This window comes from Gallus gallus, chromosome 4, assembly GCF_016699485.2.
Source record: "Gallus gallus isolate bGalGal1 chromosome 4, bGalGal1.mat.broiler.GRCg7b, whole genome shotgun sequence".
NCBI lineage: Eukaryota > Metazoa > Chordata > Aves > Galliformes > Phasianidae > Gallus > Gallus gallus.
Window position 1 is genome coordinate 90,447,260 of NC_052535.1, and position 26,811 is coordinate 90,474,070.

At 66.8% G+C, this 26,811-nt stretch overlaps 1 protein-coding gene across 3 annotated transcripts; it reads left to right on the top strand.

Moving 5' to 3' along the window:
* The first annotated feature begins 1,815 nt into the window (after nt 1–1,815).
* On the top strand, nt 1,816–24,602 carry LOC107050199 (transcription factor COE1-like). 3 transcript variants are annotated; one of them, XM_025150181.3, is made up of 18 exons: nt 1,816–1,870; nt 2,323–2,435; nt 5,419–5,575; nt 5,686–5,749; nt 5,809–5,864; nt 7,210–7,283; nt 7,784–7,852; nt 13,046–13,127; nt 13,663–13,780; nt 17,184–17,314; nt 17,388–17,514; nt 19,383–19,471; nt 19,652–19,717; nt 20,275–20,452; nt 21,223–21,405; nt 21,548–21,751; nt 22,808–22,883; nt 22,967–24,600. In XM_025150181.3, exons 2-17 carry the CDS (start codon nt 2,350–2,352, stop codon nt 22,876–22,878), a joined length of 1,755 nt encoding a protein of 584 aa, XP_025005949.1. In that variant the 5' UTR covers nt 1,816–1,870; nt 2,323–2,349; the 3' UTR covers nt 22,879–22,883; nt 22,967–24,600. The 3 variants fall into 3 exon arrangements, with proteins under 3 accessions (XP_025005949.1, XP_025005950.1, XP_025005948.1); XM_025150182.3 differs by lacking the exon at nt 1,816–1,870 and having other exon boundaries at nt 2,226–2,435; nt 17,478–17,514; nt 22,967–24,602; XM_025150180.3 differs by lacking the exon at nt 1,816–1,870 and having other exon boundaries at nt 2,226–2,435.
* Nucleotides 24,603–26,811: the final 2,209 nt, after the last annotated feature.

Consider the following 26,811-nt stretch of genomic DNA (forward strand, 5'->3'; position numbering starts at 1 on the left):
TGGACATATGGATCGATGGACAGACGGGTGGATGGACATAGGGAGGGATGGGTGGACAGACTTAGGGGAGGATGGACATAGGGATGGATGGAGGGATGGACATGGGGGTGGATGGACAGACATAGGGGTAGATGGATATGGGGATGGATGGACATGGGGATGGATGGAGGGATGGATGGAGATACGGATGGATGGACAGACATGGGGATGGACATAGGGATGGACGTGGGGATGGATGGAGGGATGGATGGACATAGGGAGGGATGGATGGACAGACATAGGGGTAGATAGACATAGGGATGGATGGAGGGATGGATGGACATAGGGATGGACATAGGGAGGGATGGATGGACAGACATAGGGGAGGATGGACATAGGGGTGGATGGATGGATGGACGTGGGGACGGATGGCCATGGGGATGGACGGTGACCCGCAGGGCTGCACCCTCCCATAGAAGGTGGTCATGTTCTGGGGAAGGGATTTTGTCCCTTCTGGGTCTGTCCTTCCATTGCAGCTCCACTCCGTGCTGCAGTTGGAGGTGGGGATGAGCAGAGCCGGGACACACATCGACCCCATGGCCCCACATCGACCCCACGGCCCCACATCGACCCCACGGCCCCACATCGACCCCATGGCCCCACATCGACCCCACGGCCCCACAGCCAGGAGAGCAGCGCGGCCCGCTGTGTGCTGCGCCATGCAGGAGGGCTGGGGGGGGGGGTTGTTTTTAGGATTCAGGTCCTGCTGGAGTGTGTCGGGCAGCGCTATGGGGTCGTTCCGGGGCATCTGCGGGACCAGAATTTGGGGTTGCTTTGGGGTGTGTTGGGCAGCACCCGCGGGAGTAACGTGGGGTCCTTTTGGGGAGCCCTGGGTGACGCAGTGGGGTTGTTCTGGGATCCCCACGGGACCACTTTGGGGTCCTGTCGGGGTATCTCGGGTGGTGCAGTGGGGTTATTGCACCCCGAGCACGTGGGTTTGGACCAGGAACAGCTCTGGGTCCTTTTGGGCTGCCCTGGGCGGTACCCCCGGGAGCGCTTCGGGGTCGTTCTGTGCGCCGCAGGACCGGGGCTGGGCGGCTCGGGTGGCGCTTTAGGGTTTCTCGGGGGCCCCCCAGGCCCGGATCTGCTCGCGTTCCTCGGGACGCCTCGGGCGGCAGCAGCGCCGGGTCCTCGCGGGGTACCGCGGCGGGGCGGAGGTCATCCCGGGATGCCCGCAGCGCGGCTTATAGGGCCGCCCCGGGGCCGTCCAGGGCAGCGCACGAGGCCAACGTCGGCTCCTTTTGGGGTACCTCCCCCCGTTTCGGGGCCGCCTCTCCGGGATACCCCCGCGGCCGCCCTCGGGTCCCGCCGGGGCGCAGCGGTCGCGCCGTCCCCCCGCGCATCCGCGCCCCGCCGGCCGCTCTCCCGCCGCGCCGTCCCCCGTCGGGGCCGCCCCCCGCGCCCCCCCCGGCGTCGTCCGCGGCGGCGCTGCCCGCGGAGCCCCTCGGCGGCGCGGGGAGGGGCCGCTCCTCCCCGGAATGATGTCAGCCTGCCCGGCCGCGGCCCCCGCCTCCCCCGGCGGCTCCGGCCCTCCCTCCCCGGGGAGGCGGCGGCGGCATGGCCCGGGCCGGCGGGGCGGCGGGGCCGCGGCGGCGGCGGGTGCTGCTGCTGATGGTGCTGGTGGAGGCGGGGGGGCGGCGGGGCCGGGGAGCCGGGGGGGGCGGGAGGCGGCGGGGGGGGAGGGGGGAGCGCCCCCCGGGGACCCCCGCCCGGCCCGACCCCCCCCGGCCGCCCGCTGCTGCTGCTGCTGCCGCTGCCGCCGCTCCCGACGCCGTCGCCGCCCCCCCGCGCCGCCGTCGCCGCCGCCGCCGCCGCCGCCGCCGCCCGCCCGGTAACGGAGCCCCCGCCCCGGGGAGCGCCGGCCCCCTCCCGCAGCCCTCCTCCTCCTCCTCCTCTGCCTCCATCCCTCCGCCCTCCCTCCGCTTGGCCCCCCCCTCCCTCCATCCCTCCTCCATCCCTCCCTCCCGCTTCCTCCTTCCATCCCTCCCTCCGCCCCTCCTCTCCATCCCTCCATCCCTCCTCCATCCCTCCCTCCCTCCACCCCTTCCCTCTCCCTCGTCCCCTCCCCTCCTCCCCCCCCCCCCCCCCCCCCCCCCCCCCTTCCCGCACTTGGATTCCAACTTCTCCAACCCTCCCTCCGCCCGCCCCCCCCCCCCCCCCCCGACCCCCCCCCCGGACCCTCCCCTCTCTCCCGGCCGCCCAACAGCCGCAGATGCCGCTTCCCCGGCGGCCGGGACGGCCGGCACCTGCCCGGCTCTGAGCCGTGCCATGTTCTCCGTGCAGGAGGCGCTGCCCCGGGGGGGGCTGCCCATGAAGGAAGAGCCGCTGACGGCCGGGCTGCCCTCCGTCAGGTGGCTGCAGGGTGGCGTTCTGGACGCCGGCACGGCGGCACAGAGGTAAGGCGCTGCGGCTCTGCGGGCGCCCCCCGGCCTCGTGGGCACCGCTGGGCGTCCCAGGCGCTGTCGGCATCCCGGGCTCCGGGGGCTCCGGGGGTGTCCTGGGGACCAACAGCATCCCGGCCGTCCTGGGCATCCCGGGTACCCCCAGCATCCCGGGTACCCCCTACATCCCGGGTACCCCCAGCATCCCGGGTACCATCAGCATCCTGAGTACCCCCTGCATCCCGAGTACCATCAGCATCCCGGGTACCCCCACCATTGCGGGTACCATCAGCATCCCGTATACCATCAGCATCCCAGGTTCCCCCACCATTGTGGGTTCCCCCACCATTGTGGGTTCCCCCACCATCCCAAGTACCCCCACTATCCCGGGTTCCCCCCCCCATCTCGAGTCCCCCCACCATCCTGAGTACCATCAGCATCCCGGGTACCCCCCCTATCCCAGGTACCCCCCTCATCCCGGGTACCATCAGCATCCCAGGTACCCCCACTATCCCAGGTTCCCCCCCCATCCCGAGCCCCCCCCCATCCCGGGTACCATCAGCATCCCAGGTTCCCCCACTATCCTGGGTACCCCCAGCATCCCGAGTACCATCAGCATCCCGGGTACCCCTCCATCCTGGGTACCATCAGCATCGTGGGTTCCCCCACCATTGCGGGTACCCCCTACATCCTGGGTACCCCCAGCATCCCATGTACCATCAGCATCCCGGGTACCATCAGCATCCCAGGTTCCCCCACCATCGTGGGTTCCCCCCCATCCCGGGTTCCCCCCCCATCCCGGGCTCTGCAGCACCCCCTGCACTGCAGACACCCCATGGGCACCCCGGGCACCCCCACCCCCCCATGCCAGGATCCCGGGATGCTTTGTGCACCCCCAATGCCTCTCACTGCCGGGGTCCTCCGGCCTCCCCGCTGCCCCACACGCCCCGCTCTCCTCTCGTGCCCCACTGGGACTCTGTGGGTTCAGCGGCCGCGGGTCCTGGCGCCCCCCAGAAGTGCCTGCTGGGTGCTGCTGGGTGGGATTGTGCCGTCTGTGCCCCATAGCGGTGCGGCCGTGGGGCCGCCCGGTGCCCCATCTCCCCATATCCCCCCGTGGGCTATGGGCTCAGGGAGTGGGGCAGCGCTTGCAAAGTGTGGGGCGTTGGGGGCGTTGGGCGCAGCCGGGGGGGGACAGTGGGGTCGGGCTCTGCAGGGAGGTGGAGTGGGGACACGGGTGGCGCTTTTGGGGCTGAGTGCTCTGTGCTGTGCCCACATTACCCGGCTGTGTGCCATCTCCAAGCGGGACCCCAACCCCACCGCCCTGCATTGGGGCTCTCCCTGCGGGCACCCCCCGACCGCTGCCCTGCGGGGCATGGGGGACCCCAAAGCGCTGCCCAGCAGTGGGGCGGCACGGAGGGTCCGGCCCGGCCCGGCGGGTGGGGAGGGGACCGCAGGGAGGGTGGGGGTGACGGAGTCGGGGCACAGAGGTGCGCCCCAACGCTTCCCATGGCACAGCAGGGCTGGCACCGCCGCGCGTCCCCCTGCGCCGCCGCGTGAGGAAGGGGCTCACGGCCCCCCATCGCCGTGCTTTGGGGGCAGCCCCACAGCCCGCAGTGCCATCCCCGTCCCACCCCCACCCCCAGCGGTGCCACGCGTGTGGCTGTTGTGGGGGTCCCGGCCCCCCCCGGTGGGAATTTGGCAGGAAGCCGCGGTGCCCCCAATCCCAGGGGCTCAGCCGATGGAGGACGGAGCTTTCCTGTAACAGGCGCTCGCCGGTCCCATTTGCTAGGAAATGCTCTGATTGCCTTTAATAATTAATGGCAGCCGGGCTCGGGCTCTGGGCAGCGCTGGGAGCGGAGATGCAGCCATTACCCCCCCCTGCCCCCCCCCCCCCCCCCCAACCAGCGCTGCTCTTTAGGGCCAAACCCGGGGAGGCGGAGGGGCATTAAACGCCGGGGGGGGCCGCGGTGCCCCACGGCTGCCCTTCTCTGGGGCTGTGCCGCGTCCCCAACCGGAGCCCCACGCTCAGGGATCCGGGGCCGATTCGGGGCCCCCCCCTCAGCTCTGCCCCCGGGGTACCCCCGAGGTGGGCACGGGGTGGCTCTGCTGCCGGGCGCTGCCTCCGGCCGTGGGGGAGCCGCTGCGCCCCCCAGGCTGCCCTGGGGGTCATTTGGGGGCGTTCTCGGGAGCCGTGAGCATTGGGGATGTCCCCCCCGGCTCTGTAGGTCAGCGCTGACCCCCCAAACCCTGCCTCCCCCCCCCAAACCCTGAGCCGCGGGGGGCTCCGGGCCTGCAGCAGAGTGGGGGGGGTCCCGCAGCGGGCTCTGGCTCTGCACATTTGTGCCCCCCCTCTTCTCCCCCCCCCCATTGCCGCCTCTGCCCCCACGCACAGCAGTGGGGTTGGGGTCCCCCCGGGGCCCTCCTGGCCGCAGCGTTACGTGGGAGCAGCTGTGGCGGACGGAGCTCACAGCAGCGGGGGCCAAATCCCCCCCCCCCCCCCCGACGCCCTCCGTGCATTCGATGGCGGAAGGGGGGGGTGTTGAACCTCCGTGTTTCTTTTGGCCGTGCTGCCCCACTGCCGCTCGGCGGCTCCGGGCCCCCCACGCTGATGTGTGGGGCGGCGGTGACAGCGCTATGGGGACCACACGCCGGGATGGGACGGGCGGCGGCTTATGGGGTCACGGCCGCCGTCCTCGGATAGCCCTGCAGTCACCCCCCCGGCTGCCTTATCCCCGCTGTGGGGACGGCAGGGGGGTCCCCGTGGGGGTCTCCGTGGGGGTCTCCGTGGGGGTCCCCGTGGGGGTCTCTGTGTCCACTGCGCCCCATGGCCGCCGTCCCCGCAGCCCTGCCCAGAGCACCCCGCAGGCATCGGGGACATCGCTGCCCCATAGCCGGCCCCGGGAAGGGCCCCCCCATAGGGGTGCTGTGCCGGCAGCCCGGGGAGGAGGGGACGCCCCCCCCACACTGACCCAACCCCCCCCCCCTTGTCGCCCTGCAGTGGGGTCGGCCTGGCCAGGGCGCACTTTGAGAAGCAGCCGCCCTCCAACCTGAGGAAATCCAACTTCTTCCACTTCGTGCTGGCCATGTACGACCGGCAGGGGCAGCCCGTGGAGATCGAGCGCACCTCCTTCGTGGACTTCGTGGAGAAGGAGAGGGTGAGGCCGGGACCCCCCCCCAAAATAAGGGGGTCCCCCCAGGGATGGGGCTGCACGGCCGGGGGCTGCGTGCGGAGCCCCCCCTACCCGACGTCATCCCTGCTTTGCAGGAGCAGAACGGCGAGAAAACCAACAACGGGATCCATTACCGCCTGCAGCTGCTCTACAGCAACGGTGGGTGCCGGGGGGGGCGGGGGGCGCGGGCTGGGCTGACCCCCCCCTCTCCCCCACAGGGGTACGCACCGAGCAGGACCTCTACGTGCGCCTCATCGACTCCATGTCCAAGCAGGTAACGGCGGGGGGTCCGCGCGGCCCCCACCCCGCAGCGCCGGGCAGGGCCGGGTGTGCCGGGGGGGCACGTGGGTGGGCATGCAGGTGTGCAGGGTGGGCATGTGGGTGTGCACGCAGGTGTGCAGGGTGGGCATGTGGGTGTACAGGGCGGGCACGTGGGTGTGCACATGGTTGTGCAGGGTGAGCACGCGGGTGGGCACTCAGTTTGCAGGGTGGGCACATGGGTGTGCACACAGTTGTGCAGGGTGGGCATGTGGGTGTGCAGGGTGGGTACGTGGGTGTGCACACAGTTGTGCAGGGTGGGCATGTGGGTGTGCAGGGTGGGCACGTGGGTGTGCACACGGTTGTGCAGGGTGAGCACGCGGGTGGGCACTCAGTTTGCAGGGCGGGCACGTGGGTGTGCACACAGTTGTGCAGGGTGGGCATGTGGGTGTGCACAGTCGTGCAGGGCGGGCACATGGGTGTGCACTCAGGTGTGCAGGGCGGGCACATGGGTGTGCACGCAGGTGTGCAGGGTGGGCACGTGGGTGTGCATTCAGTTTGCAGGGTGGGCATGTGGGTGTGCACACAGTTGTGCAGGGTGGGCACGTGGGTGTGCATGCAGGTGTGCAGGATTGGGGACATGGGTGTGCACTCAGGTGTGCAGGGGGGGCAGGTGGGTGTGCATTCACTTTGCAGGGTGGGCATGTGGGTGTGCACGGTGGGCAGATGGGTGTGCACTCAGGTGTGCAGGGTGGGCACACGGGTGGGCACACAGCTGTGCAGGGTGGGCATGTGGGTGTGCACTCAGGTGTGCAGGGTGGGCACGTGGGTGTGCATTCAGGTGTGCAGGGTGGGCATGTGGGTGTGCACACGGTTGTGCAGGGTGGGCACATGGGTGTGCACACAGTTGTGCAGGGTGGGCATGTGGGTGTGCAGGGTGGGCACGTGGGTGGGCACACAGCTGTGCAGGGTGGGCACGTGGGTGTGCATTCAGGTGTGCAGGGCGGGCACGTGGGTGTGCACACAGTTGTGCAGGGTGGGCACGTGGGTGTGCATTCAGTTGTGCAGCGTGGACACGTGGGTGTGCATTCAGTTGTGCCAGGGGGGCACGTGGGTGTGCAGGGTGGGCACGTGGGTGTGCACAGTTGTGCAAGGTGGGCATGTGGGTGTGCATGCAGGTGTGCAGGATTGGGGACATGGGTGTGCACACAGTTGTGCAGGGTGGGCACGTGGGTGTGCATTCAGTTGTGCCAGGGGGGCACGTGGGTGTGCAGGGTGGGCACGTGGGTGTGCACAGTCGTGCAGGGCGGACACGTGGCTGCATCCCCCCCCCCCAAACCCCCCCACGCTGTGCCCCCCAGGCCATCGTGTACGAGGGGCAGGACAAGAACCCCGAGATGTGCCGGGTGCTGCTCACCCACGAGATCATGTGCAGGTACTGCGGGGCCGGGGCCCATTACGGCCTCCCTTGTTTACCGCCGGCACGCCGTGTTTGTGCCAATTAGTGCTCCGTGCCAGCGCGGCTAATTGATCTCCAGGAGCCGCGCTAACGAGGCCGCGGCCGAGCCCCCCTCCTCCCCTCTGCGCTCCTGGGGCTGCGCCGCATCCCCCCCCCCATCCCCGTGGGGTCACGAAGGAGCGTGTGGGGCCGGGCCGTCCCCACTGCCGCGGGGTCCCATCGCGGCCCTATGGCCACGGATCGGAGCCTGCTGTCACCGGGGGGGCTGCAGGGGGGGACCCCGAGCCCTGCGCTGTGCCACCGTGCAGCCCACGTCCCCCAGCACTGCTCCACGCGTCTGTGCCCCCCACCGCAGACAGGGACCCCCTCTATGGGGCAGGACCCCCTGTGCCCATCGCGGGGGGGCTCTGGGGTCGGGGTGCTGAGTGGGGGCTGTGTTCACACCCCACTTCATGCCCCCCCCCCCCCATCCCCAGCCGCTGCTGCGACAAGAAGAGCTGCGGGAACCGCAACGAGACGCCGTCGGACCCCGTCATCATCGACAGGTAGGGGGGTCCCGGGGGGGCTGCGGGCGGGGAGCCCCCGTGCTGAGGGCTGGGGGTGGCGGTGGGCGCCGCCTCGTTAGCGCTAACGAGCCGAGAGCCGCGCGGCCGCCCGCTCTGCGCTGTTGGTGCGGTTGGCACAGCGCAATGGGGGGCGCGGGGGGGAACCCCCATCGTGGCCATCGCCCACGGGTGGCACTGAGCGGCAGTTCCTCGCCCGTGCCCCACCGCAGCCCCGACGTCGGGCGCGGTGTCCCCATATCCTCCCCCCCCCCCCCCCCCGTGTCCCCACGTCCCCCCACCGCGGCAGATGGGGCCGTTCGCTGTCAGCGCGGCGCTTCCGATGCGCATCACACAGATAAATAATAGAGGCGGCTCTCAGCCTCCCCTCCTCCATTAGGGCCGGCGGGGCCGCGCGGCGCCTCAGCTGCCCTCCACCCGCAGGCAGCGCCCGGCCCTCACACGGCACCGCGCGCCCCCAAAGCGAGGGGCGCCCCCGGGCTCTGCTGCGGGGCGGGTGGGCGCCGGCAGCCCCACGCTGTGCTCCGCGTCCCTCTGGGTGCTCTCCGTCCCTCAGTGTGGGGCCGCCTCCAGAACCCCCCGTGTAGGGGCTGACCCCCAGCCTGGGTGCCCTGGCAAAAGGGCAGAATGGGGGGGGTCTCCCCCTCCTTGCGCTGGGACCCCACGGGGCTCCGGTGCTCGGGGCACCTCCTGGTCCCCTGCTTGCATCCATCCATCCGTCCCTCCAACGGTTCAGCCATCTCTCCCTCCCTCCATCCGTCCCTCCATCCCTCCATCTATCCCTCCATCCATCCACCTGCCCTTGCGTCCGTCCTTCCTTCCTTCCTTCCTTCCTTCCTTCCTTCCTTCCTTCCTTCCTTCCTTCCTTCCTTCCATCCATCCGTCCATCCCTATGACCATCCATCCATCCATCCATCCCTCTATCTATTCCTCCATCCCTCCACCTGCCCTTGTGTCCTTCCATCCATCCATCCATCTGTCCATCCATCCGTCCATCCCTATGACCATCCATCTATCCATGCCTCTATCTATCCCTCCATCCATCCACCTGCTCTTGTCCATCTCTCCTCCCTCCATCCATCCATCCATCCCTCCAATGATCCCTCCATCCCTTCATCCATCCATTCCTCCACCTATCCCTCCATCCATCCACCTGTCCCTGTGTCCATCCATCCATCCATCCATCCCTCCCTCCATCCATCCCTCCTCCCTCCATCCATCCATCCATGCCTATGTCCATCCATCCATCCATCCCTCCAATGATCCCTCCATCCCTTCATCCATCCATTCCTCCACCTATTCCTCCACCCATCCTCCTGTCCTTGTGCCCATCCATCCATCCATTCCTCCCTCCATCCATCCATGCCTATGTTCCTCCATCCCTCCATCCCTCCATCTATCCCTCCATCCATCCACCTGTCCCTGTGTCCATCCATCCATCCATCCATCCCTCCTCCCTCCCTCCATCCATTCATGCCTATGTCCCTCCCTCCATCCCTCCTCCCTCCCTCCATCCATCCATCCATCCATCCATCCATCCATCCATCCATCCATCCCTATGTCCATCCGTCCCTCCATCCCTCCATCTATCCCTCCATGCATCCACCTGCCCTTGTGTCCTTCCATCCCTCCATCCATGCCTCCATCCCTCCATCTCTCTCCCCCTCCATCCCTCCACCTCTCCACCCTTCCTCCCACCCCCCCCCCCTACCCCCCCTTTGACCCATTCCTCCCCCCCCCCCCCACTGTCACGGCAGCCGTTGGGTTGGGGCGCATTGGGGCCGCAGCTCCCATCGGGGCTGTGGGGATGCGGGGGGGGTCCTCGTCACCCCTTCCGTCCCTGTGAGTCCCCCCGCACGGACGGCCCTTATCCCCGCACGCCCACCCCCGTGCAGGGCCGGCCTCCGTCCGACCCGGCCCCACACCACCGCGCCCCCCCCGTTTCCCCCCGCGCCCCCCCCAAACCGCTCCCCATTCACGCAGCTGCGCCCCGTGCAGATGCGCGTCCCCGTCCGCCCACGCGGCAGGAAATCCCTTCTCTCCCGTGGGCTGCAGCCGCCGCACCGCGGCCAAAAGAAACGCCCGAGGGGTCCCCGGTGCCCCCCCCGCCCCCCCCCTCCCCCCGACTTCGTGGCCGCGGGGTCGCTCCCACCGGGGCCGCCCCCCCCGCGTCCCCCCGGCGCCCTCGGAGGGCTGAGTCCCGGCCCCGGCCCGGCCCATCGGACCCCCCCGGCCCATCGGACCCCCCCCGCCCCGCTCCGGCCCCGTCCCCCCCCATTGCCCCCCCCCCCGCCCCATCGGCCCCCCCCGGCCCATCCCACCCCCCCCATCCCGGCCCCGCCCGGTGCCGCCCCCCCGCCCCGCTCCGCCCGGCCCCACTGCTTTGGAGAGCCCCGCTAAGTGCCCTATCAACATGTTAATCAAATTACTTAGGAGCTAAAATTGACGCTTTTCATTAATTATACAAGATTATTCTAATTGCGAATTCAAATTTATGCGCTCGGAACAGAAGGTGTTCGGCAGCGGGGCCGGGAATTTGCATATTCGATGGGGCCGCGCCGCATTACGGATGCTAATGGATGCGCCCGGCTGTATTTATAACTCCCGGCCCCATAGGCGCGGGGGGCGCGGGGCGGCCGGGCCGGGGGGGGCCGCTCCCGTCAGTCTCCCACCCCCCCCCCGCCTTCCTGCCGCTGATTACCACCTGCGAGGCCGCGGGACACGGGGGGGTCCCCCCCTTCTTCTTGTTCTGGCCATGAGCCCCCGGGGGTGGGGGGGGGGGTGAGATGGGGGGGTCGCCTTCTGACCCCCCCCCCCCGTCCCGTCCGCAGCCCTTTGGGGTGGGGGTGTGAGTTGGGGGGGCTGAGGGGGGATCCTGGGGGGGGGGGATGGAGGGGGATGCTCAGATGGGAGGCTCGTGGGGGGGCATTGGGGAAGTGTTACTGCCCTATGGGGGGGGGGTCCTGGGGGGATGTCATTGTGGGATGCTCAGAGGGCGCCGGGGGGGGGGGGGGGGGGGAGTGGGGTGGTACGGTGGGATGCTCAGATTGGGCATCGGGAAGGATGATGGGGTGGGATGGGATGGGATGGGATGGGATGGGATGGGGTGGGGTGGGATGGGATGGGGTGGGGTGGGGTGGGATGGGATTGGGTGGGGACAGAGATGGGATGATGGGAATGGGGATGGGGATGGGATGGGGATGGGATGGGGATGGGATGGGATGGGATGGGATGGGATGGAAGGATGAGATGAGATGGGATGGGGTGGGGTGGGGACGGAGATGGGATGAGGGTTCTGGGATGGGGATGGGAATGGGGATGGGGATGGGATGGGATGGGATCAGATGGGATGGAAGGCTTGGGGTGCTGGGATGGGATGCTCAGGTGGGATACTGGGGTGAGATGATCAGTGGGGTGCAGGGATGGGATGAGATTCTCAGGGGATTCTAGGGGGGATGCTCAGGTAAGATGATGGGATGGGGATGGGATGGGGTGGGATGGGGTGGGATGGGATGGCATGGAAGGGAGGGAGGGATGGGATGGGGTGGGGTGGGGTGGGATGGGAGGGAGGGATGGGATGGGATATGGGATGGGATATGGGATGCGATGGGAGGAATGGGATATGAGATGGGAGGGATGGGATGGGTGCTTGGAAGGGGTGCCAGGCTGGTTCCCAGGACATGGCTGCCATGGCAGGATGCTGGGGGGGATGCAGGGGGGGCTGTGGTGGTGGAGAGCTGCAATGGGGTGGGGTGGGGTGGGATGGGATGGGATGGGATGGGATGGGATGGGATGCTCGGGGGGTTACTGGGATGGGATGCTCAGGTAGGAAGCTCAGAGATGTCGGGGTGCCGTACCAGGACAGGGATACTGTGGTGGGATGTGGGGCGGGAGGTGGGCTGTCCTGTGCTGAGCCATAGAAGTGGTGGTCCACAAAAGGGGAGCACAGAGGTGGGGGACAGCCCGGCATGGCACGGTGACACCGGGGGGGGGGGGGGGGGGGGGTGACGTGGTGTGGCAGTGGGATGGCTCTGTATGGTGAGCTGGGCTGCTGCAGGGCACTGCAGGGCACGTGTGCTGATCATCCACGTGTGATCCCATCACATCACACCCCATCCCACCCATCTCCACCCCATTCCCATCCCACCCCATCCCCACCCCATCCCCACCCCATCCCCACCCCATCCCCATTCCCATCCCCATTCCCATCCCCATTCCCATCCCCACCCCCATCCCCACCCCCACCCCCATCCCATCCCCACCCCATCCCCATTCCCATCTCCATCCCATCTCCATCCCATCTCCATCCCATTCCATCCCACTCCATCCCCAACCCCATTCCCATCCCCATCTTCATCCCATCTCCACCCCATCCCATCTCCATCCCATCCCACCTCCATCCCACCCCATCTCCACCCCATTCCATCCCATCACATCCCATCCCATCCCCATCCCCATCCCATCCCCATTCCCATCCACATTCCACCTCCATCCCATCCCACCCAATCTCCACCCCATCCCCACCCAATCCCATTCCATCCCACTCCATCCCCAACCCCATTCCCATCTCACCTCCATCTCCATCCCATCCCACCTCCATCCACACCCCATCTCCATTCTATCCCATCTCCACCCCATCCCCACCCCATCCCCACCCCATCCCATTCCCGTCCCCATTCTACCTCCATCCCATCCCACCCCATCTCCACCCCATCCCCACCCCATCCCATTCCATCCCACTCCATCCCCAACCCCATTCCCATCCCCATCTTCATCCCATCTCCACCCCATCCCCATTCCCATCCCCATCCCACCTCCATCTCTACCCCATCCCCTCCCCATTCCATTCCATCCCACTCCATCCCCAACCCCGTCCCCATCCCATCCCCATCCCATCCCCATTCCCATCCCCATCTCATCCCATCTCCATTCCACCCTATCCCATCCCCATCCCATCCCCATTCCCATCTCCATCCCACCTCCATCCCACCCCATCCCCACCCCATCCCATCCCCATCCCATCCCCATCCCATCCCATCCCATTCCATCCCTATTCCCACCCCCATCCCACCTCCATCCCATCACATCTCCACCCCACCCCATTCCCACCCCACCCCACCGCTGTGGCGCACTGAGTGGATCCATGGGGTCACCCCCCCCTTTCCCCCCCCCCAGATTTTTCCTCAAGTTTTTCCTTAAGTGCAACCAGAACTGCCTGAAGAACGCAGGGAACCCCCGGGACATGCGGCGCTTCCAGGTGAGCCCCCCCGCCCCCCCCGCCCCACACATGGGGCTCTGCACCCCCAAAGCCGTGGGGGGAGGTGGGGATCGGCCCTGCGCACACACAGCCCTCCCCCCCCCCATTCCCACAGCTGGAGCTTCCGCAGAGGGGTTGGGGGGGGGGGACCGTCCCGGCCCCCACCCAGCACGGGCGCCTTCATTAGGGCCTCTCGTAAAGATATGATAATTGTGACATTTTTACATGATTAACGACCCAGGCAATTTGCATAGCGCCGAACAGCTCCGGGAGAGCAGCCAAGTCCACGGCGGAGGGGGGGAGCGGCGCTATGGGGTGTATGGGGGGGGTGGGGGGGGTCCCGGGGTGGACATCGCCCCCAGGGGTGGCCCCGGAGCTGTGTGTGTGTGTGTGTGTGTGTGTGTGTGTGTGTGTGTGCACGAGAGGAGCAGCCGTCAGCTGCTGGGGGGCGCGGGGGACCCCGGGGCTGCGCTGATGGCCCCACGGGGGGACCCCCGACCCCATTCTCTGCCCCCCCCCCCCCCCCCCCAACCAGGTGGTGGTGTCGACGACGGTGAGTGTGGACGGCCACGTGTTGGCCGTGTCTGACAACATGTTTGTGCACAACAACTCCAAGCACGGCCGGCGGGCACGGCGCCTCGACCCCGCCGAAGGTGAGCGCCGGCGGTGCACGCTCACGTGGGGGCACACTCACATGGGGCACGCTCACATGGGGCACGCTCACATGGGGGCACACTCAAATGGGGGCACGCTCACATGGGGCACGCTCACGTGGGGGACACACTCACATGGGGGGCACACACTCACATGGGGGGCACACACTCACATGGGGCACACACTCACATGGGGGGCACACACTCACATGGGGGGCACACAATCACATGGGGCACGCTCACATGGGGTACACACTCGCTCACATGGGGGCATGCTTACATGGGGGCACGCTCACATGGGGCACGCTCACATGGGGCACGCTCACATGGGGGCACGCTCACATGGGGGGCACACTCACATGGGGGGGACGCTCACATGGGGGCACGCTCATATGGGGCATGCTCACATGGGGGCATGCTCACATGGGGGGCACGCTCACATGGGGCACGCTCACATGGGGCACGCTCACGTGGGGGCACGCTCACATGGGGGGCACGCTCACATGGGGCACACTCACATGGGGGGCACACTCGCATGGGGGGGACGCTCACATGGGGGCACGCTCATATGGGGCATGCTCACATGGGGGCACGCTCACATGGGGGGCACGCTCACATGGGGCACGCTCACATGGGGCACACTCACATGGGGGGGACACTCACATGGGGCACGCTCACATGGGGGGGACGCTCACATGGGGGGCACACTCACATGGGGCACACTCACATGGGGGCACACTCACATGAGGGCACGCTCACATGGGGGCACACTCACGTGGGGGCACGCTCACGTGGGGGCACGCTCACATAGGGGGCACGCTCACATGGGGGGCACACTCACTCACATGGGCTGCACACTCACGTGGGGGGCACACACTCACCTGGGGGCACACACTCATGGGGTGCACACTCACATGGGGGGTGCACACTCACCCACCTGGGGGTGCACACTCACTCACATGGGCTGCACACTCACGTGGGGGGCACACACTCACCCACCTGGGGGTGCACACCCATTCAAATGGGGTGCACACTCACTCACATGGGGGCACACACCCACCTACCTGGGGGTGCACACTCACCTACCTGGGGGTGCACACTCACATGGGGTGCACACTCACTCACATGGGCTGCACACTCACATGGTGGGGCACACACTCACCCACTTGGGGGTGCACACTCACTCACATGGGGTGCGCACTCATTCAAATGGGGCGCACACTCACTCACATGGGGGCACACACCCACATCTGTCTGCCCCCCCCAGGCTGCCCTGCCCACTCATGCCCCCCCCCCCTCCATCCATGCGTTGCTGACGTCCGTCTGTCCGTCCGTCCGCACTCAGTGCCCACCCAATGCATTCAGCCCTCCATCCAACTGTCCCCAAACAGCAGCAGCCCCACTGCCCCCACAGCGCCACCTGTGCCGTCCCTCTGTCCGTGTCCGTCTGTCCCTCCATACGCTCCTTCCTTTACAGCACTGCCCCCATCCCCATGCATGGTGTCCGTCTGTCCCTCCATGCCCTCTCCCCCCATGACTCCATCCCCATATCCATCTGTCCCTCCATGCACTCTCCCCCCTACAGCACTGTCCCAATCCCCATCTGTGTCCGTCTGTCCCTCCATGCGCTCTCCCCCTTCAGCACTGCCCCCATCCCTTTGCCATGCATGGTGTCCGTCTGTCCCTCCATGCTCCCTCACCCCCATGGCTCCATCCCTGTGTCTGTCTGTCCCTCCATGCGCTCTCTCCCTTACAGCACTGCCCCCATCCCCATGCATGGTGTCTGTCTGTCCCTCCATGCCCTCTCCCCCCCCCGATGACTCCATCCCCATGTCCGTCTGTCCCTCCATGCGCTCTCCCCCTTCAGCACTGCCCCCATCCCTTTGCCATGCATGGTGTCCGTCTGTCTCTCCATGCCCTCCCCCCCATGGCTCCATCCCTGTGTCCGTCTGTCCCTCCATGTGCTCTCCCCCTGAAGCACTGCCCCCATCCTCATGTCTGTCTGTCCCTCCATGCACTCTCTCCCTTACAGCAGTGTCCCCATCCCCATGCATGGTGTCCATCTGTCCCTCCATGCCCTCTCCCCCCATGGCTCCATCCCTGTGTCCGTCTGTCCCTCCATGTGCTCTCCTCCCTGCTGCACTGCCCCCATCCCTTTGCCATGCATGGTGTCCGTCTGTCTCTCCATGCCCTCTCTTCCCATGGCTCCATCCCTGTGTCCGTCTGTCCCTCCATGCACTCTCCCCCCCACAGCACTGTCCCAATCCCCATCTGTGTCTGTCTGTCCCTCCATGCCCTCTCCCCCCATGGCTCCATCCCTGTGTCCGTCTGTCCCTCCATGTGCTCTCCCCCTGAAGCACTGCCCCCATCCTCATGTCTGTCTGTCCCTCCATGCACTCTCTCCCTTACAGCAGTGTCCCCATCCCCATGCATGGTGTCCATCTGTCCCTCCATGCCCTCCCCCCCATGGCTCCATCCCTGTGTCTGTCTGTCCTCCCATGTGCTCTCCCCCTGCACCACTGTCCCCATCCCCATTCCCATGCATGGTGTCCATCTGTCCCTCCATGCACTTTCCCTCCTATAGCACTGTCCCCATCCCTGTGTCTGTCTGTCCCTCCATGCGCTCTCTCCCTTACAGCACTGCCCCCATCCCCATGCATGGTGTCCATCTGTCCCTCCATGCCCTCTCCCCCCCCCTACAGCACTATCCCAATCCCCATCTGTGTCTGTCTGTCCCTCCATGCCCTCTCCCCCCCCCAGTGACTCCATCCCCATATCCATCTGTCCCTCCATGCACTCTCCCCCCACAGCACTGTCCCAATCCCCATCTGTGTCCGTCTGTCCCTCCATGCCATCCCCTCTCCATGGCTCCATCCCCATATCTGTCTGTTCCTCCATGCAGTCTCTCTTACAGCACTGCCCCCCTCCCTTTGCCATGCATGGTGTCCGTCTGTCCCTCCATGCCCTCCCCCCCATAGCTCCATCCCCATGTCCGTCTGTCCCTCCATGCACTCTCCCCCTTCAGCACTGCCCCCATCCCTTTGCCATGCATGGTGTCCGTCTGTCCCTCCATGCCCCCTCCCCCCCATGGCTCCATCCCCATGTCTGTCTGTCCCTCCATGCACTCTCTCCCTTACAGCACTGTCCCCATTCCCATGCATGGTGTCCATCTGTCCCTCCATGTGCTCTCCCCCCTACAGCACTGTCCCAATCCCCATCCCTGTGTCCGTCTGTCCCTCCATGCGCTCCCCCCCTCAGCACTGCCCCCATCCCTGTGTCCGTCTGTCCCTCCATGCGCTCCCCCCTTCAGCACTGCCCCCATCCCTGTGTCCATCCACCCCTCCCACCCCCCCCTGGCTCTACACCCCCCCCCCCCTCACCACCTCCGTGTGCCCCCCCGCAGCCGCCCCCTGCATCAAAGCCATCAGCCCCAGTGAGGGTTGGACCACGGGCGGCGCCACCGTCATCCTCATCGGGGACAACTTCTTCGACGGGCTGCAGGTGGTCTTCGGCTCCGTGCTGGTGTGGAGTGAGGTACGGCGCCGGGGGGGGGCCGGGAGCGCGGCCGCCGGCTCAGCCCCCCCCCCCCCCATCTCCGTTCCCGCAGCTCATCACACCCCACGCCATCCGCGTGCAGACCCCCCCCCGGCACATCCCCGGCGTGGTGGAGGTGACGCTGTCCTACAAATCCAAGCAGTTCTGCAAAGGGGCGCCGGGGAGATTTGTGTACACCGGTAAGGGGGGGGGGGGGGACGCAAAGGGGGGGGCTGAGCACGGTGTGTGGCTGGGGGGGTGTGGGGGGGGGTCATTGTGTGAGGGTTGGGGCGTGAAGTGGGGATGGGGTGTGTGGGGCGGGGTGGGGTTTGGGGACAGGACTTGGGTATGGGGTGAATGGGGACAGGGTGGGGTTTGGAGACATGGAAGGGTCTGGGGATGAGGTGTGTGGGGATAGGATTTGGGTTTGGGGTCAGGGTAGGGTTGGGGTTTGGGGGTGGTGTGTGGGGACATGGAAGGCTCTGGGGATGAGGTGTGTGGGGATAGGGTTGGGTTTGGGGTCAGGGTGTGTGGGGACAGGGTGGGGTTTGGGGACATGGAAGGGTCTGGGGATGAGGTGTGTGGGGATAGGGTTGGGGGACAGGATTTGGGGGCAGGGTGAATGGGGAAAGGATAGCGTTGGGGTTTGGGGACAGGGTGTGTGGGGACATGGAAGGCTCTGGGGATGAGGTGTATGGGGACAGAGCAGGGTTTGGGTTTGGGGACAGTGTGTAGGGACAGGGGAGGGTTTGGGGATATGGAAGGGTCTGGGGATGAGGTGTATGGGGATAGGGTTGGGTTGGGGGACAGGATTTGGGGGCAGGGTGAATGGGGAAAGGATAGCGTTGGGGTTTGGGGACAGGTTTTGGGTATGGGGTGAATGGGGACAGGGTGGGGTTTGGGGACATGGAAGGGTCTGGGGATGAGGTGTATGGGGATAGGATTAGGGTTTGGGGTCAGGGTAGGGTTGGGGTTTGGGGATGGTGTGTGGGGACAGGGGGGGGGGTGGGGATATGGAAGGCTCTGGGGATGAGGTGTGTGGGGACAGTAGGGTTTGGGTTTGGGGTCAGGGTGTGTGGGGACAGGGTGGGGTTTGGGGACATGGAAGGGTCTGGGGATGAGGTGTGTGGGGATAGGGTTGGGTTGGGGAACAGGATTTGGGGACAGGGTGAATGGGGAAAGGATAGCGTTGGGGTTTGGGGACAGGTTTTGGGTATGGGGTGATGGTGACGGGTAGGTTACGGTTTGAGGACATGGTGTATGGGGGAAGGTAGGGTTGGGGTTTGGGGACAGGGTAGGGTTTGGGGACGTGGAAGGGTTTGAGGACGAGGTGTATGGGGACAGGGTAGGGTTTGGGTTTGGGGACACTGTGTATGGGGATAGGATAGGGTAGGGTTTGGGGCAGGATTTGGGGTCAGGGTAGGGTTGGGGTTTGGGGACAGAATAAGGCTTGGGGACAGGGTGTATGGGGGAAGGTACGGTTGGGGTTTGGGGACAGGGTAGGGTTTGGAGACATGGAAGGGTCTGGGGACAGACTGTATGGGGACAGGACAGGGTTTGAGGACAGGATTTGGGGACAATGTATGGGCACAGGGTTGGGGTTTAGGGACAGGGTTTGGGGACATGGAAGGGTGTGAGGATGAGGTGTATGGGGACGAGTTAGGGTTTGGGTTTGGGGAGAGGACGGGGTTTTAGGACGGGGTCTGAGGATGGGGTAGGGTTTGGGGACAGGGTGTACGGCAGCTGAGTATGGTGTGGGGACAGATGGGATGTGAGTTGGGGGGATTGGGGGGGTGTATGGGGCCAGGGTCGGGTCTGGGGACATGGTAGGGCTGCACCTCGGGAAGGCCAGCAGGGATGGGCTCAGGGTTGTGGGGTGGGGGTTCTCCAAATCCCTATGGATGCCCACAGGGAGGGCTGGGGCTGTTTGAGGTGGGGGGGGGGGGGGCGGCTGCCGCGTCCCCACGGAGTCCCCCTGCCCGGCGCCGTGCCTCAGTTTCCCTGGGGGGGGCAGGGAGGCTCCGGGGGTCCCGGGGTGGTCTCCCCACTCACCCCCTCCCCCCGGCAGCACTGAATGAGCCCACCATCGACTACGGCTTCCAGCGGCTGCAGAAGGTCATCCCAAGGCACCCCGGGGACCCCGAGCGCCTCCCCAAGGTGGGGACCCCATTGCGTGGGGCCACCGGCTCTGTGCCCCCACCCCACGAGGGGCTGGGAGGGCTGGGGGGCAGCGCTGGGCCACGGCACCGTCACGGGGATGTGCCCCAGGTGTGGGATATGGGGGGGTGAGGGGTTTTGGGGTGGGGTCCCCCCTCACCCTGTGCTGCTCCCTGCCAGGAGGTGCTGCTGAAGCGCGCGGCCGACCTGGTGGAGGCTCTCTATGGGATGCCACACAACAACCAGGTACTGCGGCCCCATCCCACCCCATGTGACCCCATCCCACCCCACATGGCCCCGTCCCACCCCACATGGCCCCATCCCACCCCATATGGTCCCATCCCACCCATATTGCCCCATCCCACCATGTCCCCATTTCACCTCATATGGCCCCTTCCCACCCCATGTCCCTATCCCACCCTGTATGGCCCTATCCCACCCCATGTCCCCATCAAACCCCACATGACCCCATCCCATCACACCGCTCCATCCCACCCCATGTGTCCCCATCCCCCTCTGTACGGCCCCATCCCACCCCATAAGTCCCCGCCCCACCCCACAGCCCCCCCATCTCGCCCTCTCCCACCCCCTGACCCCAGGGCAGGGCTGCGGGCTCCGACCCCACATCTGCTCCCCATTCAGATCCGTTTGGCTCCCGCTCGGTCGCCCCCCCACCTGCACGGAGCCCGGAGCCGCATCCGGAGCGCTCCCATCCCTCCCGTGCTGCCCTTCCTCACCCCACACCGGTTCCGCCCCCGGCCCCACATTGACACATCCCCCCCCCCCCCCCATATCCCTTCCAGGACCTCATCCTGAAGCGCGCGGCCGACATCGCCGAGGCGCTCTACAGCGTCCCCCGCGGCCCCGCGCAGCTCTCCTCGCTCGGCACGGCGCACGGCCCCGCTGCCATGGTGGGCGTCAACTCCTTCGGCACTCAGCTGGCCGTCAGCATCGGGGATGCGGCGCAGGGCCCTGAGCAAGGTGGGCGCGGGGGGGGCGGGGGGCAGCGGGGGGTCGGGGGGCGGTGGGGGTTGGAGAGCACTGGGGGGTAGGGGGGTGGCGAGGGGTCGGGGAGCAACGGGGGATCGGGGGGCACTGGGGGGTCGGGGAGCAATGGGGGGTCGGGGGGTGGCGGGGGGTGGCGGGGGTTGGGGAGCACTGGGGGGGGCGGGGGGAAGTGGGGGGGCGGGGGGTAGCGAGGGGCCGGGGGCAGCAGGGGGGCGGCGGGGATCGGGGTCGGTGAGGGGTTGGGAAGCATTGGGTGGTCGGGGGCCGTGGGGGGACGGGGGGACAGTGAGGGGTTGGGGGGCGATGGGGGGCCGGAGGGCAGCGAGGGGTTGGGGGACACTGTGAGGGTGGGGGGGGATTGGGGGGCTGGGGGGCATTGGGGGCAGCGGGGGTCGGGGGGCACTGGGGGATGGGGGGGTATTGGGGGGTCGGGGGGCGGCAGGGGGTTGGGGGCACTGGGGGATCGGGGGGCATTGGGGGGCCGGGGGGTGGGGGGAGGTCGGGGACAGCGGAGAGTCAGGGGGCGGTGGGGGTCGGGGGGCATCGAGGGGCCGGGGGGCGGCGGGGGGCTGCGGGGCACCGGGGGGTCGGGGGGCACCGGGGGGTCGGGGGGCAGTTTGGGGCCGGGGGGCACCGGGGGGTCGGGGGGCGGCGGGGGGGTCGGGGGGCGGTGAGGGGTCGGGGGGCGGTGAGGGGTCGTGCTCTACGCCTGCACCGCCCCCCCCCCCCCCCATTCCCCGCAGGGTACACCCGCAGCACCGGCAGCGCGTCCCCGCGGGGCTACGTGCCCACCTCCACGCCGCAGCAGAGCGCCTACGGGGGCAGCTCCGGCATCAACGGCTACGGGGGCAGCGCTATGGCCGGCCTGGGGGTGCCGGGCTCGCCCAGCTTCCTCAACGGCTCCACCGCCAACTCGCCCTACGCCAGTGAGTGCGGCCCGGCTCCGCGCCGGGACCCCCCCCGCCCCGCCCCCCCCCCCCGCCCCCCGCCCCCCGCCCCTCCCCACGGGCGTCCCCGGCCGGGGCACCGCGCGGCCCCCGGCGCCGTTGTCTGAGCGCCCCCCCGCAGTCGTGCCCGCCAGCCCCCCGCTGGGCGCCTCCTCCATCTCACTCCCGTCCGGCACCGCCGCCTCCGCCCCGCCCGGGGGTTTCTCGTTCTCTCCGGTCAATATGATCTCGGCCGTCAAGCAGAAAAGCGCCTTCGCTCCCGTGGTGCGGCCGCAGAGCTCCCCGCCGCCCGCCTGCTCCAGCACCAGCGGGGGCAGCCTGCAGGGTGAGCCGTCCTCGTCCTCCTCCGCCACCGCGGCGCCTCCCTGCAGTGTTCCCACCCCATTCATCCCTGCCGACCCCATCCTCATCACTGCTCCCATCCCATCCCATCCTTATCCCATCCCATCCCATCCTTATCCCATCCCATCTCCATCCCATCCTTATCCCATCCCATCCCATCCCCACCCCACCCCATCCCCACCCCATCCCATCCCATCCTTACCCCATCCCCATCCCATCCCCATCCCCATCCTCACCCCATTCCATCCCCATCTTATCCCATCCCCATCCCATCCCCATTCCCACCCCATCCCCATCTTTATCCCATCCCATCCCCATCTCTTCCCCATGCCCAGAGCCATGTCTATTCTCAAATCTATCCCATCCCATCCCCATCCCATCCCAACCCACCCCACCCCATTCCATCCCCATCCCCATCCTCACCCCATCCTCATCCCATCCCCATCTTACCCCATCCCCATCCCATCCCCATCCCCACCCCATCCCCATCCCATGCTCTCCCCATTCCCATCTCATCCCCATACCCATAGAGTGCCATCTCTATTCCCAAATCCATCCCCATCTCCAACTCCATCCCATCCCCATCCTTATCCCACCCCATCCCATCCCAATCCCCATCCCATCCCCGTCCCATCCCCGTCCCATCCCTGTCCCCATCCCATCCCATCCCATCCCATCCCATCCCATCCCATCCTCATCTCATCCCCATGCCCAGTGCCATGTCTATTCCCAAATCTATCCCATCCCACCCCATCCCATCCCCATCCTCACCCCATCCTCACCCCATCCCATCCCCGTCCCCATCCCCGTCCCCATCCCCATCCCCATCCCATCCCATCCCTGCCCCCATCCCATCCCCAATCCCATCCCCATGCTCAGCGCCATCTCTATTCCCAAATCCATCCCCACCCCATCCCTATCTCACCCCATCCCCACCCCACCCCCACCCCATCCCTATCTCACCCCATCCCCACCCCACCCCCACCCCATCCGCATCTCATCCCATCCCACCCCCCTCACTCTGTCCGTGCCCCCCCAGACGCAGCCTTTGAGGACTCAGACAAGTTCCACACCCCGGCGCGGTCTCTCCAAGGCCTGGCCTATTCCTAAGCACAGTAGGTGGCACTGCGGGGTCTGCGCCCAACCCTGATGGCGGTCCCACCCCCGAAGCGCCACCAACCCCCTCTGTGTCTTGCAGCCGTGCCTGGGCTCCTCGTGCCACCCCGAGACGTGGATGGGACGGAGCGCAGCCCCTGCCTGGGGCTGGGGGCCGAGGGGTCGGGACCTCCCAGTCCAGCTGCCCGCGGTGCTATGGGGCAGCGGGGTGATGCCGCGTGGGGCCCACGGGAGGGGGCGGCGGGGTCAGATCGGGGCTCTGCCGCGTCAGTGAACCAAACCCCCCGAGTTTAGCTCCGAAACACCCCGTAACTGTGGGGTGGGGTGATCTGCGGTGGGGCTGTCTGCGGTGGGACACCCCACAGAGGTGCTCCGTGGTGGGAAGCTCCGCTGTGGGGCAGTTGGGGGCGGGATGCCCCACAATGGGATGTTCTGGGGTGGGACACTGCGTGGTGGGGTGCTCCGTGGTGGGATGTGCCATTGTGGGGTGCTCCATCATGGGGTGCTCCATGGTGGGATGTTCCATCATGGGATGTTCCATCATGGGATGCTCCCTTTGGGATGCTTCGTTTTGGGACAGGCCATCATGGGATGCTCCATCATGGGATGCTCCCTTTGGGATGCTCCGTGTTGGGATGCTCCATGTTGGGATGTTCCATCATGAGATGCTCCCTTTGGGATGCTTCATTTTGGGACGGGCCATCATGGGATGTTCCATGGTGGGATGCTCCACAGTGGGATCTTCCATCATGGGATGTTCCATCATGGGATGCTCTCTTTGGGATGCTTCGTGTTGGGACAGGCCATCGTGGGATGCTCCATGATGGGATGCTCCATGTTGGGATGTTCCATCATGAGATGATCCATCATGGGATGTTCCATCATGAGATGATCCATCATGGGATGCTCCATGTTGGGATGTTCCATCATGGGATGTTCCATCCTGGGATGCTCCCTTTGGGATGCTCCATGTTGGGATGTTCCATCACGGAGCGCTCCCTTTGGGGATGCTCCCCAGTCGGCCATCCCATGGCGCATCTCCCCCTGGCGGGTCGCCCCATCTGGCCCTGCCCCCCCCCCCCCCCCAGCTCACCGCCACCCCCACTCCAGATGTGCATTTCCAGCTGTGCAGCCGCCCACCACAGTTGCAGGGCCGGGGCCACGCGGGGCCGTGTCGGGACGCCCGGCTGGGGGGCACACACACACACACACACACCCCCCATGCAGGCAGAGCCCCCCAATGGGGCACGCAGCACTTTGCCCCCCCCTCCGTCAGCCCCACCAGCAGCCGGAGCCCCCCAGACGCAGCTGCAGCTCTTCTCCCGTCATTATTGCTCCAATCCCTATTAATAATAACGGTAGTTTTAGTGACAGGTGAGGGCGGGGGGCTCCGTTGGGCCCTATGGGAGCCCCCCATCCTGGCACTGCACCCCCCCTCCAGCACTTCCAGGTGGGGGGTGCCACCTCCATTAAGGGGGAGCAGTCAAGTTTTGTAAATAAAGGAAATGAAACAGAATCCCCCCCCCTCCCCCCCATGGAGGGGACCCCCCCCCCCCTCCGCCATGTGTGCCACCCCCCTCCCCAGCTCCTGCCCTGCCCGGGATGGGGGTCTGGGCTGAGGGACCCCCAGCGCCCGTCCCCATCCCGCTGTGGGGCTCAGGACGGCGATGTCCCCATGGGGTCTGCATCCCCGGCACGGCGGTGGCACTGGGGGGGGGGGGGGGGTTGGGGACCGAAATAAAAGGACTTGCAGAAAGGCTGCGTGCACTGTGGGGTGTGGGGCGGCACCCACGGGGGTGTGGGGTGAGTGTGTGAGTGGGGCAGGTGTGCAGCTGTGTGTGTGTGCAGATACAGGTGGGTGTGCGCAGGGATGCGCCATCACGGCCACCCATCCACGAGGGCTGCCCACACCTGGAACACCACCGCTCCCACCCCACAGCTGTGGGGCACACGAGGGTGGCTCACAGATGGGAGCAGCACCCCCATCCTATCCCCATCCCCATCCTATCCCCATCCCCATCTCCCCCCACCCCACCCCATCCTCATCCAATCCCATCCTATCCCCATCCCCATCCTATCCCCATCGCCATCGCCATCCCCATCTCCCCCAACCCCACCCCACCCCATCCCCATCCAATCCCATCCTATCTCCATCCCCATCCCATCCCCATCCCCACCCTATCACCCCCCCATCCTATCCCCATCCCCTCCCCACCCCGTCGCCCCCCATCCCCTACCCACTCTGGGGTCCCACAGCCCCCTCTCGCACCCCCAGTCCATTTGTATGGCTGTCTCCCACCCATGGGGTCCTGGGCGAGGTGTCAGGAAGGGACCCCCAACCCCCACCCATGGGACAGCCCTGTCTGTTCCCACAAAGCCCCTATGGCTGCGCTGCCGCTCCCCCCGCCCCACCGCGCGGCGATGTTTAGATTAGAAGATAATGTGCTGGAGATAATTGCCTTAATCAAGAAAGGTTAATGAGGCGTCTGTGTGTGCGCAGCTCACGGCTCAGCGGCAGCGGGCGCAGCACCCACGGGTGGCACTGGGGGACACATCTGGGGCACCTCATCCACACGGGGGGACACATCTGGGGCACCTCATCCACACGGGGGGACACATCTGGGGCACCTCATCCACATGGGGGGACACATCTGGGGCCAGCCCATCCCCATGGCCCTCGTGGGGGGCACATCGTGACAGTGGATCCATGGGATATGGGCCCATGGGTGTGGACGCTGTGGGGTGCAGACACCATGGGGCACAGACACCATGGGGCACAAACACCATGGGACGAGGACACCATGGGATATGGACACCATAGGATATGGACACCCCATGACACGGGCGCCATAGGACACAGACCCATGGGACACGGACACCACATGGACCCATGGGACACGGACACTGTGGGACGTGGACCCAGGGGACGAAGACACCACGGAACACGGACAGCACACGGACACGTGGGGTATGGACAGCACACGGACACCACAGGACATGGAGCCATCGCACATGGATGGACACCAATGGGACCCACACAGACAGCGCACGGTGACACACGGGGACATGGACACCAATGGGACACCATGGGACACCATGGGACATGGACCCAGGGGACACGGATGGACACCATGGAATGTATACAGCTGGAGCACAATGGCACACGTGGACACCACGGGGCAGGGGACACCAATAGGACACCTTGGGATATGGGGCATCAATGGGACACGGACTGAAGGGACGCGGGTGGGCACACGAAGGGACGCACACAGATGGTGTACAATGGCACACATGGGCACTGTGGGGCATAAATGGGACACGGACTGAAGGGACACACGTGGACACCACGGGGCACGCACAGATGGTGTACAGTGACACACATGGACACCAATGGGACCCAATGGGGCACAATGGGGCACCGATGGGACACCATGGGACACCGATGGGACCCAGGGGACAGGGATGGGCACCATGGAATGTGCACAGTTGGAGCACAATGGCACACATGGACACCAATGGGACACCGATGGGGCACCGATGGGACACCAATGGGACACCAATGGGACATGGACTGAAGGGACACGGATGGACACCACGGGACGCACACAGTGGAGCACAACGGCACACGTGGACACCATGGGATGTGGGACCACTGGACATGGACACCATGGGGCACCAATGGGACCCAGGGGACAGGGATGGGCACCATGGAATGAGCACAGCTGGAGCACAATGGCACACATGGACACCGATGGACACCCAAAGGGACACACACAGCTGGCACACAATGGCACACACGGACACCGAAGGGACACCGATGGGACACGGAAGGGACACCGACGGACACCCGAAGGGACACCCGCAGGCGGCCACCCCGGGCCGCACACAGCCGGCGCACGGTGCCGGCCCGGGCCGTGGGAGCGCCGG

Excerpts from the sequence above, each read along its gene's own strand:
- LOC107050199 (XM_025150180.3), top strand. The coding sequence starts at position 2,308 with ATGTTCTCCGTGCAGGAGGCGCTGCCCCGGGGGGGGCTGCCCATGAAG. Across the intron at positions 5,576-5,685 it reads ACTTCGTGGAGAAGGAGAGG|GAGCAGAACGGCGAGAAAAC; the intron begins GTGAGGCCGGGA and ends CCTGCTTTGCAG. Across the intron at positions 20,453-21,222 it reads GGCGCAGGGCCCTGAGCAAG|GGTACACCCGCAGCACCGGC; the intron begins GTGGGCGCGGGG and ends CATTCCCCGCAG.